The sequence below is a fragment of the Carettochelys insculpta genome, chromosome 3, assembly GCF_033958435.1.
Source record: "Carettochelys insculpta isolate YL-2023 chromosome 3, ASM3395843v1, whole genome shotgun sequence".
Lineage (NCBI taxonomy): Eukaryota > Metazoa > Chordata > Testudines > Carettochelyidae > Carettochelys > Carettochelys insculpta.
In genome coordinates, this window is record NC_134139.1 from 12,090,008 (window position 1) to 12,107,260 (window position 17,253).

The 17,253-nt window shown below is 51.2% G+C and overlaps 1 protein-coding gene across 2 annotated transcripts in view; it reads left to right on the plus strand.

Annotated features, from left to right (window-relative positions):
* SNAP25 (synaptosome associated protein 25) overlaps window positions 1-17,253 on the plus strand; it is a 44,707-nt gene that overhangs the window by 2,102 nt on the left and 25,352 nt on the right. For both annotated transcript variants that reach the window (XM_074988471.1, XM_074988470.1), the window contains exon 3: window positions 10,836-10,884. In XM_074988471.1, the coding sequence (XP_074844572.1) occupies window positions 10,836-10,884 (49 nt within the window). The remainder of the gene's footprint in view (window positions 1-10,835; window positions 10,885-17,253) is intronic.

A 17,253-nucleotide genomic window follows, 5' to 3' on the forward strand; every position in this document is an offset into this window, starting at 1 on the left:
TGAAATCAGTGGCGGTTTGCCTTTGGCATCACCTGAAATGGAGATGGCCTTGTATTGTCAAGTTCTACACCTTTGGATGAGTAAATACATCTGCAGTTCTTTTCCTGCCTACATTGTCTCTCCATCCTGACTTCCAGCCTCCCTACTGCACTGAGATTGGTCTCGCAAATAACAGACAGTGCCTGCACCGATGACCTTGCAGTCTAAATAGCTGCAACAGGCCAAGGGTTGGAGAAGAAATGGAGGCACAGATGAGGCATGTGTTTTGTCTCTGTGTCTCTTGAATCCCAGTCCAGTGACCTGTATCTTCCTGCGTGCATGGACTAGCACACTGTGAAAGCAACTATAATACAAATATTAAATCATAGTGCCTGACCTCCAGGAGAAGAGCGTGGTGACTGAGTTTGCCCATCAGTCCATACAGGAGTCCAGCACTACCTAGGACGAGCTCAGCAGACCACAGAAGGTGGCTTTTATTTATCTTGTACTGGATCTTCCCATTCAAAGAACTTTCTAATTCTAGCACTCATTAGTCTGACCCAGGAGAAATCTCTCACGGCGAGCTGAGCATCGCTGCCATTCAGATGACTACAGAAGGCTTTTGATTTCCTACCACGGTCTAATGGTTGGTTACTCTGACCCCATTTCCAGATAATTTTAAAATATTGCAGTGTCTTAGCAGGCCAAACCGATCAGAAGTCAGGCAGGTGCATTTGAACTTGAACTTGCACTATGGTTTAATAAGAGACAAAAATCCAATCAGAAACATTTGCTTAGCTAACCATGTCTAGAAGATCAAAAACAAAGCATAGCATGCAGGGAAAGATTCTTGATTGAATTCCCTCAACATGATAAACCTGATCTTCTTATTTAGGAGAGTGGATTCCCCTATCTTTAATTAGTAGACATAATGTACTTTTTTGTGTTTCTTGTAACACCTAAGTGCCTCAGTCATGGTCACGTAGTAACAGGCAATGTATAAACATGTAACAAACATCTGTCAGGGATGGTCTAGAGCAGCATTTCTTTAACTGTGCTCCACGGTACACTGGTGTTCCAATAACAACTCCCGGGTGTGCTGTGATTCTCTGGAAAAATACATGGAAGGTCTATATTTTCTGTTATTAAAAGCAGATACAATGTTATTTCTTTGGTGCTATGATACCTGATTCAATTACTTTGTTTTGGTTTTGCTGTGTATGTTGCTGTTTGGGGTTTTCTTGGCCTGACAACAATTTTTGAAGAAAATGTTCATAGATGTTCCACATAAAAAATAGTATTGTTTGGCATTCTGTGGTCTCAGAAAGCTTAAGAGATCCTGGTCTAGATGGTACTTGGTCCTGCTATGAGAGCAGGAGACTGGACTTGATGATCTCTTGAGGTCCCTTCCAGTTCTATTATTCCATGTTTTGTGAACTAGGGCCAGTACTTCCCTCAAAGAATTTACTGTTGTAATAATTCTAAGTAGTGTTCTAGGTACCATGAATTGAGCCTTGCCCGAGTGACAGGGGTGCAGGCCATCCCCTTACTGCCTTGCATGGGCTATCCACATTGAAAGTCACAACATGGGATGTGGATAACTACCTGCCTTTGGATGCCAATTTCCTTTTGGATTCCTCTACAGATAGGCCGGGAGTGGAAAGCACTGAATGGGCTGTGTCCAGCTTCCTCCCCCACAATGCACCAGTCAGGGGAGCTGCACTAAGGTGAAACTGAAAGACATATGCTACTGGTCTATATTTTATAACCCTCTTTGCCAGAAGCAGATTGCTACTTGTGATGGAGTGGGGGATACCTGTGTGTGTGTGTGTGGCTCACAGAGGGTGTGGGGCTCCTGCTGAGGGTAACCTTGATGACCAGGTAACACCTTTGTACTGCAGACAAAGGAGGAGGTGGAGCCTGAGGGGTTTGAATTGGAACTGGGAGTTGGAAGCAGTTAGTCTGGGCTGGGAGAGAGAGAGAGAGACAAAGGAGGGGGCCAGGCCCCAGCTCTGGGGGCCCCTCGGGGCCTCCTCTCCCCAACATGGATGGGACTGGCTGTCTCTGCCGGCTGTACTGACTCCTCTGTACGATGCTGTGTCCTGTCGGCTAATAAACCTGCTGTTTTCCTGCTGAGTGAGAGACTCTCCTGCCTGCAGACAGGGTGCAGAGCTTGGGGGACCCCAGAACCCCATCACACTGGTGTCAGGAGTGGGATGTTCTGCACCCCGAGGATGGAGCATCCAGCAGTAAGTGACTGGGGCCCCAGAAGAAGTGGGGCCTGCGAGACCCAGGTGTGCTGAAGGGCAGTGAGGTGCAGTCCCCAAGGCGGAGGGGCCTGCGGCCGAACCCAAGCAACTGCGGTCGTGGTCCTCGAGAGGGGGTGTCACACCCGAGGAGGGGTTACTCCTGGGAATCTGTTGGAGTCGGTCCCAGAAGGTGGAGGGGCCGAGAGCCCAACCCCCAGAAACAAGTGACCCACAAGGAAGCTGACGCTGAATGAGTTCTTCCCAAGACAGTGTGCTCATGGTCCCTGAGAGTGGGTGTCACACTGAAGAAGGGGTTCCACTGGGAGTCTGTTGGATTCGGTCCCAGAGGGCGGAGGGGCCTACGGCCTAACCCTGGGCAGCTTGTGACCCGCAAGGAGCCTGGCACACTGAAGGGATTCTTCCAGGAGTCGTGGGGTGCAGAGGGCATCAGCCTGAGAGCCTGCAACCACGCTGAGCAACTCCGCTGTGAAGTGGCAGCACCTGGAAACCGAATCGAGATTAAAGAAGCTGGACAAGGCAGCATGGATGTGCAGTGGCGGAGCTGAGGGCTGGGGAGAATCCTGCAAAGGTGAGCCCGGATCGGGGCAGGGAACCCTGGACTGCATGGAGCTCTGAACCGAGTGGCCTGCCACAGCTCAAGGAGGGAAGGAGCGATTCCAACCCATCATCTACTAGTGGCCAAGACAGACCTGCGAAGAGTTTTCCAGGCCTGGGCCGAGGAAGGTGCCTGTGTGTCTGTGCAGGAAAGCAGCTGGTCCACGGGGAATGGCAAGTTGTCTGTGAGAGAAGCTGCTTCACTTTCTATGTGTGTGTGGAGACCAGCCGGGGGGCTGGGACAAAGGAGAGTGTGTCTCCCATTGTCTGTCTGTGTTGAACAGCAGCAGCAGCAGCCTGGGGAGAGAGCAGAGCCTGCATTTGGAAAAGGTGCCAATGAGGAAACTAGCCCATTGTCTGAGGAAGATTCCCCAGCCTAGGATGGCTGGAGAAGGATCCACCAGAAAAGAGCATTCCAGGTGTGTCTCTGAATCCAGCCATGGGGGCTGAAGCAGAGGGAATGGCTCTGGAATGGGCAGTGGTGTCCCTGCTAAGGACACTGGTCCTTGGTGCAAGAAAAGTGCTTCTGCTTCTGGGGAAGTGAATCCTTTGCCTGAGCCTGTGAGGGCTCGAGATGGAGCCAAGATCCCAGAGCTGGATCTGAGGGCAGCTGAAGCCCGGATGGGAAGTGGGCCTGCCTCTGTGTCCCTCAGGGGGGATGATGCTTTAACTTGGTCTAATCCAGTTAGTATCATCAGGGAATCCCAGAGACCAGACGATTCTGGTACTTGTTCTTTGCCTGATGCTGAGGTGTTACTGGAAGTGGGTGAGAGGACTCTGTCCTACCAGAGTCATCCTCTCGCCAGGACACAAGAACAGACGGGCAATGGAGTTACGCTGACTGATGAAGATAAAGGAGCTGGTAGCAGAAGGGAGGAAAGGGATCCTAACCTTCTGTCCGGTGGTACTGGCTGTCTGCCTGGAGGGGGACTACGTGGGAATCTGCCTAATGGGCCAGAAGTGATCCTGGGCGTAGGTGAAACCCAGGAGCTGGTTGTGGCTCAAGGGAACAGTGCGCCTGTGGAGGCAGACAGGGGTGAGTTATTGTTTGGGGAAGCTCTTAAGGAAGAGAATTTCCCTGAAACTTTTCCTGACCCGTCTGTGGGGACTGCAGAAAATGGGAGTGAGGTGAAGGAGAGTGAACAGGAAAGGTGCATGTCTGTAAGAGCCAAAGCAGCCCTTTGCCTGGGGAGAAGTTTGTTTCAGCTCCTGATGGCCAGGACCTGCCTGAGTGTGAAACCACTGGCTGTGCTCTGCAAGGGTCCAAAGCAGGCAGGGTAAAAGTTTCTCAGGAATTGGAAGTTGATGCAAGTAAAGTAAAAACTATCAGGGAATGTGAGCAGCCCTGTGAGAACCAAGTAAAACAGCTGCACAGCCAATCTCTGTAGGATGCAGGAGAGCGCCAGCAATTCCCCATCTCCAGATGGTGGAAACACTCATATTCTCATACTGGATTCAACTTCTGATTCCATGGGGAGGCAGTAGTTGGAGGTGAAAGGACAAAGGAGCTTTGGGCCTGGTGGGCCAGTAAGGGATAAACAGGGATTCCTTCATGTGGATTCTGCGTCTGGGACTCACAAAACAGCTCTCAAAAAGCAGTTTGGTTTGCAAATTTCCAGGCTGGCTGGGAGGGGGCCGTCTCCCTGAGATCATCAATGGCCCAGCTCTTGTTAGAAGGGAGGGCACACCCAGAGAGATCAAATTTCCACCCCAGGGGGCAAGGGAGAAGATTAGAACTTGATGGTGCTAAGAAAGGCCTCAGCCATTTATCCCCAAAATACCAGATTCTCAAGGGGGTTACACAAAAGTTGTGGTCTACCAAAGAGCAACGTAAATGTGCAGTTGCAATGGGTTTGTTCTGTTATTCACGCTGACTGCTGTAACCAAGGGGTGCTGCTACCAAAAGCTGTAGAATTGTACCATGCACTGAATGTTTGAAAAGAGCCATGTGACATGAGGACATTGATGTAGAAGCATGAATTGTATGTTGAAGGAGTCTGTAACTCTGAAATGTCACCATTGTTCCCTGTAACTAGTCTTGCAACCTCTGACATGAGAAGGAACATTCCAAACCTATTGTGTGGCATGGAAGGGGAAACTGAGGCACACAGCCATTTGGGTGGTCTGGCTAAATGCCAAGGATGGAAGCATTTGTACCTTCCGTTACTGGACTGTAACTGAATTCCAGACATTGGCTGGAGCAGCTGTATGGACTGGTGGTCAGATGGGGCAGGACCCAGACCACAAAAGACCTGTTTGATCTGTTGGTGCTGCAGCATCTGTATGGGCTCTGCCCACCCGACTTGAGAACGTGGCTGACGGACCGGGGCCGAAGCAGCGAGACCAACCAACCCAAGGGAACTAAAGGGACTTGCCCGGCTGCATCACATGAAAAGGGCCAATACCAAGCTCCTGAGTTGGAGCCTCCCCCAGCAGGACTATGATGTGGAGGTGGTGCACATCAAGGGGAGCACTGAGGGTACAGCCGATGCCCTGTCACGAGGGGACAGCCCCGAACTTCCCCAGGTCACCAGTTGAGTGACCCTGCTCAGTTCGGTCTGGAAGGGGGGAGAGATGTGATGGAGTGGGGGATACCTGTGTGTGTGTGTGTGGCTCACAGAGGGTGTGGGGCTCCTGCTGAGGGTAACCTTGATGACCAGGTAACACCTTTGTACTGCAGACAAAGGAGGAGGTGGAGCCTGAGGGGTTTGAATTGGAACTGGGAGTTGGAAGCAGTTAGTCTGGGCTGGGAGAGAGAGAGAGAGACAAAGGAGGGGGCCAGGCCCCAGCTCTGGGGGCCCCTCGGGGCCTCCTCTCCCCAACATGGATGGGACTGGCTGTCTCTGCCGGCTGTACTGACTCCTCTGTACGATGCTGTGTCCTGTCGGCTAATAAACCTGCTGTTTTCCTGCTGAGTGAGAGACTCTCCTGCCTGCAGACAGGGTGCAGAGCTTGGGGGACCCCAGAACCCCATCACACTACTCGCCCAGCAGAAGCAGGAAGGCGGACTATGAGTGACTCCACCATTCGATCCATGATCTGCCCATGGGGCAGGGCAGCTACAGTGGGGCAAGGCAGAGTTTAAAGTCTAGTCCATGCTATCAACTGGTACTGACAATACCCACAAAATGTGTAATATATCTAACAATCAGTGTTTGTTTATGCTAAGTTTGACCCACTCAGTTGTTGTAATAATGTGCTATAAATGTACCTTTTGAGACTGCTGCTGTGAAATGGGACAAAAGGAGCAGGACTAAGCTCTAGTCCTGCACCATGTGGAGCCAACCATCCTTCCTGTTTTCCAGTTCACACTTTTCACCCCAGGCTGATGAAATAATTAAATACAGAAGATCACAGTAGGAAAAAAGTGACACATCTTCCACAGTTTCCATATTAAATCAGCTTGCCCCTTAGACAAAATCAGTTATTATGAGTGGGCAGGGAGATAGTTTCTAGCCACGAACTGGTGGGGTGGGAGAGTAAATCAACAAGGTGTGTAATGCAGAAATCCCAGCAAGAAAGCACTTACCAACTTGTGTGGACAGATGAGCTGCTTTGAAACCTACAACCAAATGGGGCCAAACAAAAGAGCAGTCATTAGTACTGCAAAGACTAACAAAATAATTTATTAGGTGATGAGCTTTGATGGGGCAGACCTACCCCCATGGGTGGAAATGGGACTGTTGGCTCAGGTTGTAAAATGGGGGATTTTCCTTTAAGATCAGTGATATTTCAAAATGGCAATTTGGGGTACTAATATTTCACTGGCTATGATGCCACTTCAATGAAACCAGTCTGAAGTCACTACGGCCATGTCTATACTCGCAAGTTCTTTCGAAATAGTTTTGAAGGAAGGAGCTCTTTCAAAATGTCCAGTGGAAGGTCTACATACAAAGCATTCTTTCCAAATTAAATCGAAAGAACGCAGTGCTCCTTTCGAAAGTGCTCTTCCCCTCCTGTTTCAGGAAGGGCGACTTCTTTCAAAAGCTTCTTTGAAAGAAAACCTGTATAGATGCCCACAGACCCTTTTTTTCAAAAGAGCAGTCCTCCAGGCACCTGATTTTTCAAAACCTGGCCCATTCTTTCGAAAGAACGGGGCCGTGTGGATGCTCTCTATTGATAGAGTGGCTCGATCTTTCAATCCACTCTTTTGTATGTGGATGAGCTCTTTCGAAAGCAGCTTTTTTGGAAGAGATCTTCCGGAAGGACTTCTTTTGAATGATTGCTCTAGTGTAGACATAGCCTATGGGTATGCCTACACAGCAAAGCTATTACAAAATGAGCTATTTGGAAAGAAATATTCCAAAATAGCTTATTTTGAAATAATGTATTTACACACAAAATGCATTGCAAAAGAGCTCTCAGCTAGTTCAAAATACAGTATCTACACACAACAGAGCCTGTTTCGAAATAGAGCGATTGGATGCTGGCTTATTTCGAAATAGGCTCTATTCCCCGGTTATGCAGCCCGTATTTCCAAATAGCTATTTTAAAATAGGTGCTATTCCTTGTGGAATGAGGTTTGCCTATTTCCAAATAAGCCATGTGCTATTTCAAAATTATTTAAATATAATATTTATATTATAAATATAATATAATAAATATATAAATTATTTTGAAATAGCGGTTGCATTGTTTGGACGCTAGCAAAGTTATGTTGAAATAATGGTTGTTATTTTGAAAAAAGCTTTGCTATGTAGGGTGATCCTATGTTTATGCTTAATGGAGGATTGCTGGCTTGAGTCACTGCATATACATAAATGTGCTTTTATCTATTATAGGAAATGATTCCCCCCGGTTTTGCTCTTTTGTTCTTAATTTTCCTTAATGGTAGCCTAACAAGCAGCATGTTTTGGATAACGTAGGGCAGGGATGGGCAAGCCTGAGTAGTAGTTGGACCACATGAGTGGCCCTCCTTCCCCTGAGTGGGCTGCAGCAGTTCACAACCCACTGGGGCACCACTTTTGGCCTGGTGGCCCCCCTGGCCAGCTACCACCCTCCCTCCTTGTGCTTCTCATGCACCGGAGGGCACCGGAGCCCGGAACTTCCTATGTTTCCCCATCCCTCTCACCACATGCCGAGTCCTTCCTCTTCTCCTTCCATGATCAGCTGATTTGTAGCTGTTCAACTGTAGGAGTAAGGGAGGTGGAGGTGTGGGGACAGAGTATGAATCAGGCACCTCACAGCTCCGAAAGTGCTGGGAGGTGGTGGGAAGAGCAAAGAAATATGGGCTCAGTGCCCAAGTGCACAGAGGCACGTGGGGAAGGGGGGCAGCCAGGGGGCCTGCAGGCAGCAGGCAGAGCCCCAGTGGGCCGCATGTGACCTGTGGGCTGCAGGTTGCCTGCTTCTGACGTAGGGCCTGGTGCAAAGCCCATTGAAATCCATTGCAAGAATCCCTTTGATTTCACTGGGTTTTGGATTGGGCCCCTAGTCAAGGCAGAGTATGACTCAGTTAACATATCTCTGTGGAAGCATGTTGCCAGTCAAAAACTGAAGCTGGATCTGAAAGGATGACATAGCATGCCTGATAGTGAGAGCCCCAAGGAGCTCAGTCGATTGAGCCTAGCAAAGAGAATGTTAAGGGAAGTGAGTTGAAGACAGTCTAAAATCAATTGTGTGGGAACAAATATTGACTGATGGGCTCCTCAGACAAGCAGAGAAATGTGTACCGTGAGCCACTGCCTGGAAGCTAAAGAGAGACAAAGTCAGACCCAAAATAAAATGTACATTTTAATGGTGGGTAATTAAGTGCTGGAACAACTTACCAAGGGTCAGGGTGGATTCTCCACCCCTGACTGTTTTTAACACATCATTGGATGTTTTCCTAAAAGCTCTGCTGTAGGAGTGATTCTAGAGACACTCTATGGCCAGTCTTCCAAGCCAGCTCTTGGCATCTGGGCATTTTGGTGCCAGATCTAAAAATGCAGGGCCAAGTCCTTAGGTGGTGTAACTTGTCATAACTGCCCTGAAGTCACTGTGTCTGTTTATGCCAAGTGAGGAGCCAGCCCTCAGACTGTCATTGATTAACACCAGCTGATGTTCTCTACTAGCAAGTGAATTCCAGTAACGGGGGAATGGATTAATTCTTTTAATCAGACCTAGAGGGACAGCACTGCTCTCAATAGAACTACTGTTAATTTGAAAAAAGGGCTGAGGAAATTTACCCTCATGCATGACTACCAAATGCTTCACTGGCCAGACATTTGTCTTTAGGGTATTGACACTTCTCTCTAGTGTCTTTGTGAGCTGCTACCAATGTCAGCCTGTCCTGGTAGATAAATTATCTGTGCTAATTTATTCAGAACAAAGGCTATAAACCATATTGATTGAAGTAGAATTCTTTATTTCTCTGTGTGTCTATGTCTGCTATATTATTTGGTCATCATTAAGCATATATTTGCTTTTCAATGTACTACTGAAACATACAGAAAGCATTTGCTGTCATTCTGATTCACTAGCTAGTACATTCTCTGGGCTAGATTTCCTCTGTACCTGGCAACTTGTGTTGTCCTTTGCACCTTTGCAAAGAAGAGGTGTCTAGAGACCTTCCTCATAACAGAAACTAAGAGTCAGGCTCTGTTCCTAGTTCTGCCACAGATTCTTGGGTAAGTAATTCAATCTCCTTGCCAGCACAATGGAGGTGCCAATCATTACCTCCCTCACAGGGGGAATTCTGATACACAGTTCATAAATACTGGGGAAGAGGCAGTTAAACTAGGCAGAAGATAGCTGCTGAATGGCCTTATTTACCAGCAACATGTGAATATTCTATTGCAGATGGAGCCATAGAGAACTTGCTTCCTCTGTTCATGACATGCAACTTTTCAAAGCATGACTATGAGTGCACTGAGCAGAAAGAGGCAAGCCTTCAAAGCCATTCTGGTGTATGGTATAGTTTAATATTGAAAACACAACAATATAATTTATCTCCTACTAAATCTACGACAATAATAGCAAAAGTCATGTTTATAAAGGGCACTTTGCCATTCATACACTTACGTGGGATTTTTAAAAGGGCTCAACATTGGGCTAACTGCTCCCACTGTAGTCAATGCTAAAACTCCCACTGACTTTAGCCTTCACTGGGCTGGTTTGAAAATCTCATCTTCAAATTGCATCCAAAGCCCAATAAGGTTAATGGGAGTCTTAACATCGGGTCCTAAGATTAGTATCACCCCCAATATCTGTTAAACCTTCATGCCAAAAGTGGTGCATGTTCGCAGGACGTATTAGCCAGCTCTGAGAAAGGTTCCCTAATGTGGTGTGAGGGAGAGAAGTATGTCTTGGTGGCCCCTTACAGCTGGTTACACTACCCATATGTTACAGGTATTTATTCATAGAATTATAGAATATTAGCACTAGAAGAGACCTCAAGAGGTCATCAAGTCCATTCCCACGTCCTCACAGGAGGACTAAGCACCATCTAGATCATCCCTGATAGATGTTTATTTCACCTGCTCTTAAATACCTGTGATGGAGGTTCCACAACCTCCCTAGGCAATTTATTCCAGTGCTTAACCACCCTGACAGGAAGATGTTTTCACATGGAGTTTCTCGCTGGGAATGAATGTGCCTTTGTAACATGTGCGTGGCCTGCTGAGGAGCCTGAAGGTTAAACCTGCTTTTAAGAACATGACTGTTGTCTAAAATTTGATTTTCCAAATGAAGCCATTGGCTATTCCATCTTTTGTAGGAGCTCTGTACCCCACTGAGTAGTACAAGATTTATGATACTATGGAGAATAATGCTCAGTTTCAATTACTATCTTCATTCACATGATGGCTTCCAATTATTCATGATAACCTTGCCAAACCTTTCCCAGGTTTTTTTTCCTTTGATTTCCTAAATCCCAAATCTAGGACTAAGTGTTCCCTCACTGATCTCTCTTTCTCTCTCTCTCTCCCCACCCCCCAACCTTTTTTTTTTTTGTGTGTGTGTGTGTGTTTGTGTCTTTCTCCTTCTCCGTATCTTGCTTCCCTTACTGGAATGTAGAGTAAAGATGCTGGTATCAGGACTTTGGTTATGTTGGATGAGCAAGGAGGTAAGTTCAGATTGTTTTGGTCAAAAAATAAAAATACTCTCAAAGTGTATAAATCATAGTCACTTATAAATAATCACAAACAGTCTTAGCACACACTTATGTGTCTTTGTATATGAGGTTAGCTCTGTCATGATCTTACTGTTTCTAGCCTCTTTGTGTACTAGAGGGACTTAAGATAAGCATGGGAGGAGGCTCCATTTTGCCATTGATCTGCATGTATATGGCATCCGTTTACATAAAGGGACCTGTTTCGGCACCTATTGAAGTGAACAAAAATCTTTCAGTGAGGTTTGGATCAGGCCACAGCAACGCACAAAAGATGGAGCCCCTGAATAGTTTGTTTAAAATATAATATTATTTATGTGGGTGCTGCATGTTTTTTCCCCTTTTTAGCTGTGATTCAAGGGCAATCCCAAACTGCAGAGAGAATAAAAGAGGCACATCAGATGCACAGTCCCTGTGCAGAATGCTCATGGAAGTCAATGGGATTTCTGAATTAAAACTAATGGCCAAATATAGCTTATTATGATGTATAATACAGAAGCTTATTGGCTCAGAAGGAAGCTCAGAGCATGGATCTGATATGGACAAAACTGAATTAAATGTGGTTAATATAAACTTCGAAAATGACACTTTTTGCCCGTTGTAATCTTGCTGACCACTAAGTGGAATATTTTCACTAAAATTCAAAAGCATTCATTTTGCTGCAGTCCCACAGCAGCAACAAAATGGTCTCTCCAAAAAGATATTCCCTGTTGTACTGTTAATTTCTGCCTCCCTATTTCATGGTAGCTTCCAACGTAAGGCTTCAGTGCATCTTTGAATAGAAGAGGACATGAAACATTAGAGAGAATATTTTTTAGATATCTAACAGCACTATATTACAGAAAAAAACATGAGGAATGATCTTATATTACTAGGAAATGGAGTAGATAACATAATAGCCCTTTTCTTCTATCATTTTTGCTTCTATGATGTTAAAACGAATGCAACATTATAGCAGGATCTAAGTGGAAAGTATTTTTCCCTCCACGCTCTTTTTTAAAAAAAACCAAAACCTCATACGTTTGAGCTGTGAGTTACTATGAAATGACTGTCTTATTATAAGTAAGTCTAAAAAGGGAATTTGCAGTTCTGGATTATGTGGTAAACCTGGAGGTAGACCCTTACCTGGAAGCTTCCGGAGCCTTCTAGAAGGACAGTATACTGGGTTCTATTTGAAGGCTAGGGAGTGGGCAGGCGCAGACTGCCCACGACTAGAAGGCCCCTCTTAAAGGGAGAGAGAACCCATCAAAAAAAAAAAACCCATGGCCCCAACTAAGTACGGGGGACAACTAAAGAGAAAACAGAGACGGGAGTGGAGGTCAAAGGTTTAAAACGAGGGAACCAGAAGGGGACACTGAGCAGAGAACCCCGGACAGCGCCCACTGCCCCTCAAAGGTGTCGAGAGAGCCAGTGGACGCCGCCCAAAGGAACTCTGCCCGGATTTGTGAGCAGAGAGTGCAGCGGAAATAGGCCCCACAGTCACAGGCTTCCCCCGCTGCCAGCCTCCTCTCCCAAGTGTTATAAATGGCTACCTTGGCCATAGCCAGGAGGAGGCTGATGAGGAGGTCCCGCAACTTAGTGGGGCCACGGATGGGGTGTGCAAGGATAAAAAGGTGTGGGGAAAAGTGCAGCCAGAACGTCAGCAGGAGGTTCTGGAGGAGCCGGAAGAGGGGCTGCAACCTGACGCACTCAATGTAAATGTGCACCAGGGTTTCCCTTGTTCCATAGGAAAAGCAAGTGTCCGGGAGGGGGGTGAACCGCACCAAGTACACACCCGTGCTCACTGCCCCATGAAGGACTCTCCAGCTTATGTCCCTGGCAGGCCGTGGGACCAGAGTAGAATAGAGACTGGCCCAGCGGGGCTCCCCAGCCTCCGAAGATGGTTGAAGGTCCCGCCACTTGTGATCTGGGCGGGACGTGAGGGTGGGGAAGTGGAGCATGTGAAGCACAAGCATGTACAGATGACATCGGGGTGCAGTTCGAAAGGGGATCGGCTGCAAGGTGTGCAGCCAGCTGGGATGATGCGGTGGGGGGGGGGCGGGAAGGCTCGCGGAGCCAGGGGCCCACAGAGAGATCTGGAGGGCCAGGAGTGAGAGGGGGGCGGGGGTGCACCCTCTTGCAGGACCCGGCGTAGGTAGGCGTGAGCAGCAGGTGGCAAGGTGGCCTTCACCTCCTCGAGTATGCGCCGGGGAAAACGTAGGGTGGAGAGCCCCATGCGCTGGGCGAGCACCAGGGCCTCCATCCAGTCTCCCCAGTCGTAGTCCAGGAGGTCTCCGACCCTGGTGATTCCACCAAGGACCAGCCTCCAGCACACCGTGGGGGACTCTGCCGCCTGCACGCAGAGGTAGGGGTTGTGTAGCAGGGGCTCCGCGAGGAGGTCTTCCCCCGCAGCGGCCCCTAAGGACCTGGAGACTGCGAGCAGCCGCCAGGTGCGGAGGAGGTCCTGGTGGAAGGCCGGCAGCTCCTAGAGGTCTCGCGGATGGCCTCTCAAAGGCAAATAAAGGAGCTGCCGGTCGTATCGGAGCCCTCGGAAGAGACAGAGGAAAGCATGCGCCAGCGTGCTCCACGCCGGATTATCTGCACTATTGCTGTTGAGGAGTCCCTGCAGGGCCCGGAGGCGGAAGACATGGACCTGAGTGTGGAGGCAGGTCAGGCCCCGTCCTCCCTCCTCCGGGGGGAGATGGAGAACGCCTGCAGGGACCCAGTGCAGTCCTGGCCAAAAGAACTCCAGAACTACCTTCTGGAGGGCGGCCAGGAAACCCGGGAGTGGGATAAGGGTGTTGAGACGGTGCCGGAGCATGGACAGGACTAGTTGGTTAAGCACCAGTGCCCTCCCCCGTAGGGAGAGGCACTGGAGCAGCCCCGCCCATCTCCGCAACTGCTCAGCCACCCTGCCCTCTAAACCCTGTCAGTTTTCTGGTGGAGAGGGATGCGCGGCAGATAGAAGGATGCCCAGATAGGACAGCAGACCCGCGCTCCACCGAATGGCCTGAAGCGTGGGTAGGAGGTGGCCCGCCTGCCACCCAGCCCCGACCACCAGGCCAGAGCTCTTGACCCAGTTGACCCGGGCGGAGGAGGCTGCCGAGTAAATGGCTTGGCAGGCCTCCAACCGCGCAAGGTCTCCCGGGTCCTGGACCACGAGGAGTACGTCGTCGGCGTACGCTGACAGAACCAGCCACAGCTCCGGCTCACAGAGCACCAACCCTGTCAAACTTCGTCGAAGGAGACAGAGGAAGGGCTCAATGGCCAGAGCATAGAGCTGGCCCGACAGCGGGCAGCCTTGACGCACCCCTTGCCCGAAGCTGATCGGAGCAGTCAGGGTCCAGTTGAGCTTGACGAAACACTCTGAGGCAGCGTACAGCACCTGGAGAAACCTGATGAAACGGGGTCTGAAGCCGAAGGCCTGCAGAGTGCCCAGGAGATACCCATGGTCCACCCTGTCGAACGCCTTTTCTTGATCCAGGGACAGGAGGGCAAATGACAGACCATCCCTGCACCCGAGCTCCAAGAGATCCCGGACCAGATAGAGGTTGTCAAAGATGGTGCAGCCTGGGACGGTGTAGGTCTGGTCGGGGTGGACCACGTCCTGCAGCACGGACCCCAAGCGACGGGAGATGGCTTTAGCGATAATCTTGTAGTCTGTGCTGAGGAGCGAGATGGGACGCCAGTTCCGAAGGTCGCGGGGGTCCCCCTTTTTGGGCAGCTGGGTGAGGACGGCCCGCCTGCATGACAGGGGAGGACCCCGCTTTGCAAGGACTTGGCCCAGACGCTGAGCAGCCAGAACTCCCAGAAGGACGCCACGAAGCCCACATCCCCCAGCAGGCTGTTGTTGAAGTGCCAGTAGGCTGACCCCCACTTCCCCGGAGAGAGGGAAGCCTTCATGGCCACCAGGTGGTGGTCCAAGAAAGGGGCCGGCTGTACGCTGGAGGAGTGGGCCCGAGAGAGATGTTGCCAGGAGATGTAGACGCGGTCCAACCGGGAGTGCATGGATTTGTGGCCCACCACCCAGACGTAGATGAAGACGGTGTCCTCGTCCGGGTGGTGGCTGTGCCAGACGTCCATCAGGGAGCGATGATTGATGAGCTCCCTGAGGACGTCCGCAGTGGCGTGGCACTGCTCCGTCCCCGGATGGTCCCGCTCCTCGAGGGTGCAGTTAAAATCCCCGCCGAGGACTAGGCACGCGTGAGGATCGATGGAGTCGAGGAAGGCTGCCGCCTGCCAGAAGAAGGATGTTCTCTCTGGGCTGGATGTTGGGGCATAAACATTGATGAGGTGGAGGGGCAGCCCCTCCATCCATACCCGGAGATACAGCAGGTGGCCTGGCACGACCTCGACGCTCCCCAGCACCTCGGGCTGCAGGTCTGGGGAGAACAGGGTCGCTACCCCGGCCCGATGGGCCTAGAGGTGACTAAGATGGACCCCGCCTCCCCACTCCAGCCGCCAGCTGGCTTCGGCGGCTGGAGTAGTGTGGGTCTCCTGCAAGACACTAACCGAGTACCGCCCGCCTCAGAGGAAGGAGAGCACCCAGCACCTGTGGAGACCCGACCCGCAGCCCCTGGTGTTGAAGGTGGCAAAGATGATCAGCAGCATTTAGAGGGCTGGGGAGCATCCTCACCAGAGGGAACACCTACGGTCCCCATGGGGCCACGCAGCAAGCCGTGGCCGACACCATAGGTGATTAGAGCTTCACGGAAGCCGCAGGCCTGTTGGTAGTCCGCGGCATCCCTCCTCCCGGTCCCTTTGCCCTCCTTTAGAAGGGCCGTCACGGACTCAAGGATGAAGTGAAAGTCACCCCAGCGCTGGAGGGCGAGAGCTACTTTGTTCTTGGAGCCACGAATGTCCTCCAAGAACTCATGCATCTCATCCGCCAGCGCGTGGGGTGCCAAGGCCTCAGGGTACCAAGTGCCCCTCGGCCTCGTATCTTTTTGGGCCCGGCGGCCGGCAAGAAGGTTGGGCTGGGGGCTGGGGCTTGGTATTGGGAGGAGTAGGGGTGGCAGAGGGATAGCAGCCCCAAAAGTGCTGGGAGAGAGCGAAGCAAAGGGGGCCTCCCGAGGGGTTGCAGCCTCGGGAGTGGTTATGAACAGACAGGGTTCAAGGGGGGGGCAGGAAGGAAAGGGATGGGGGCAGGAGGGGTAAAGGTTTTAGGGAAAGGGGAGGGGTTATGAGGAAAAGGGGGAGGTGGAGGAGGAGGAGGAGGAGGAGGGAGGGAGGGAGGGTGGGGGAGGCAGCTGGGGGAGAGGGGGAGGGGGAGCATCCGGAGGGCACAGGTTCTGGGGCAAGGCATTGATTGGAAGAGGGGGTGGGGGCGGGGGCAAGGGCAGGGGCGGGAGTGGGGGCTAAGGTGGGAGTGGGGGCGGGAGTGCAAACAAGAGGGGTTTTGGGAGGGGGAGCTTTTCCGGGTGGTGAGAAGAGAGAGGGTGCAAAGGACAAGGTGCCAGTGCATTCGGCAGCAGGCACTGATGAGGTGGGAGAGTCGGCATTGGGGTTTTCAGCTCCAGGATGGAAGCTAGAGCAAGGGTGTGGGGGGACACAGATCCTCCCAGAGCATCCAGGGCCTGGGGAATTGCAGTTGGGAGGGTGTCACCAGCCAGGGCGGCAGTCGCACACTGCAATGTCCCTGAACAAGGATGGGTAGTAGTTCAGGGATCGCCGGCAGGTGGGGAAAGCGAGGGGGATGGCTGAGTGTAGGCAGTCGGCCCACAGGCTTCTAGTAGCAGGCCCTCTATGTCCAGAGCAGCCGGGGTTAGGCCTAGGGCCTTGACCTCCTGCGAGAGGAGGGCGAGGCCGGGGCTCACCTCCTCCGGGCGCTCCATGACAGCGGTCTGGGCAGCAGCCGGAGGGGTGTCGGAGGAGGACACAGGCTCAGGACAGGCTTCCTCTGCCCCTTTGGGCTCGGGCCCCGGAACAGAAAGGGTGGTATTCTCCATTGCTGCCGTGGCGGCCTCAGTCACCCCCAGCAGATGGTCAGTAGCCGGGGGTTCAGCAGGTGGATCAGGGCTGGCGGCTCTCTTTAACGCCTTGCGCAGCACATCCACCCCGTCCTCCAACAGAGTGGAGTGCCAGGCACATGCGCTTCGTTTTTTGCGCTTCCCCCTTACTAGTAGCCAGTCCTCCAAAGAGGGGGGCTCGGTGGTAGAGGGGGAAGGACCAGGGGACGGAGGTAATGAGGAGGGAGGGAAGGAGAAGGAGGACAGGACAGCAAGGGAAAGGGATGGCCCGCCCTGGGGTGGGCCCTGTCCGGGGTCCTGCCGCTGGCCCTGCCTTCCTCTCCTCCACAGACCCAGCTTGAATGCCCGCTCGGGCGCCAGCGCCTGCTTCTTCTTG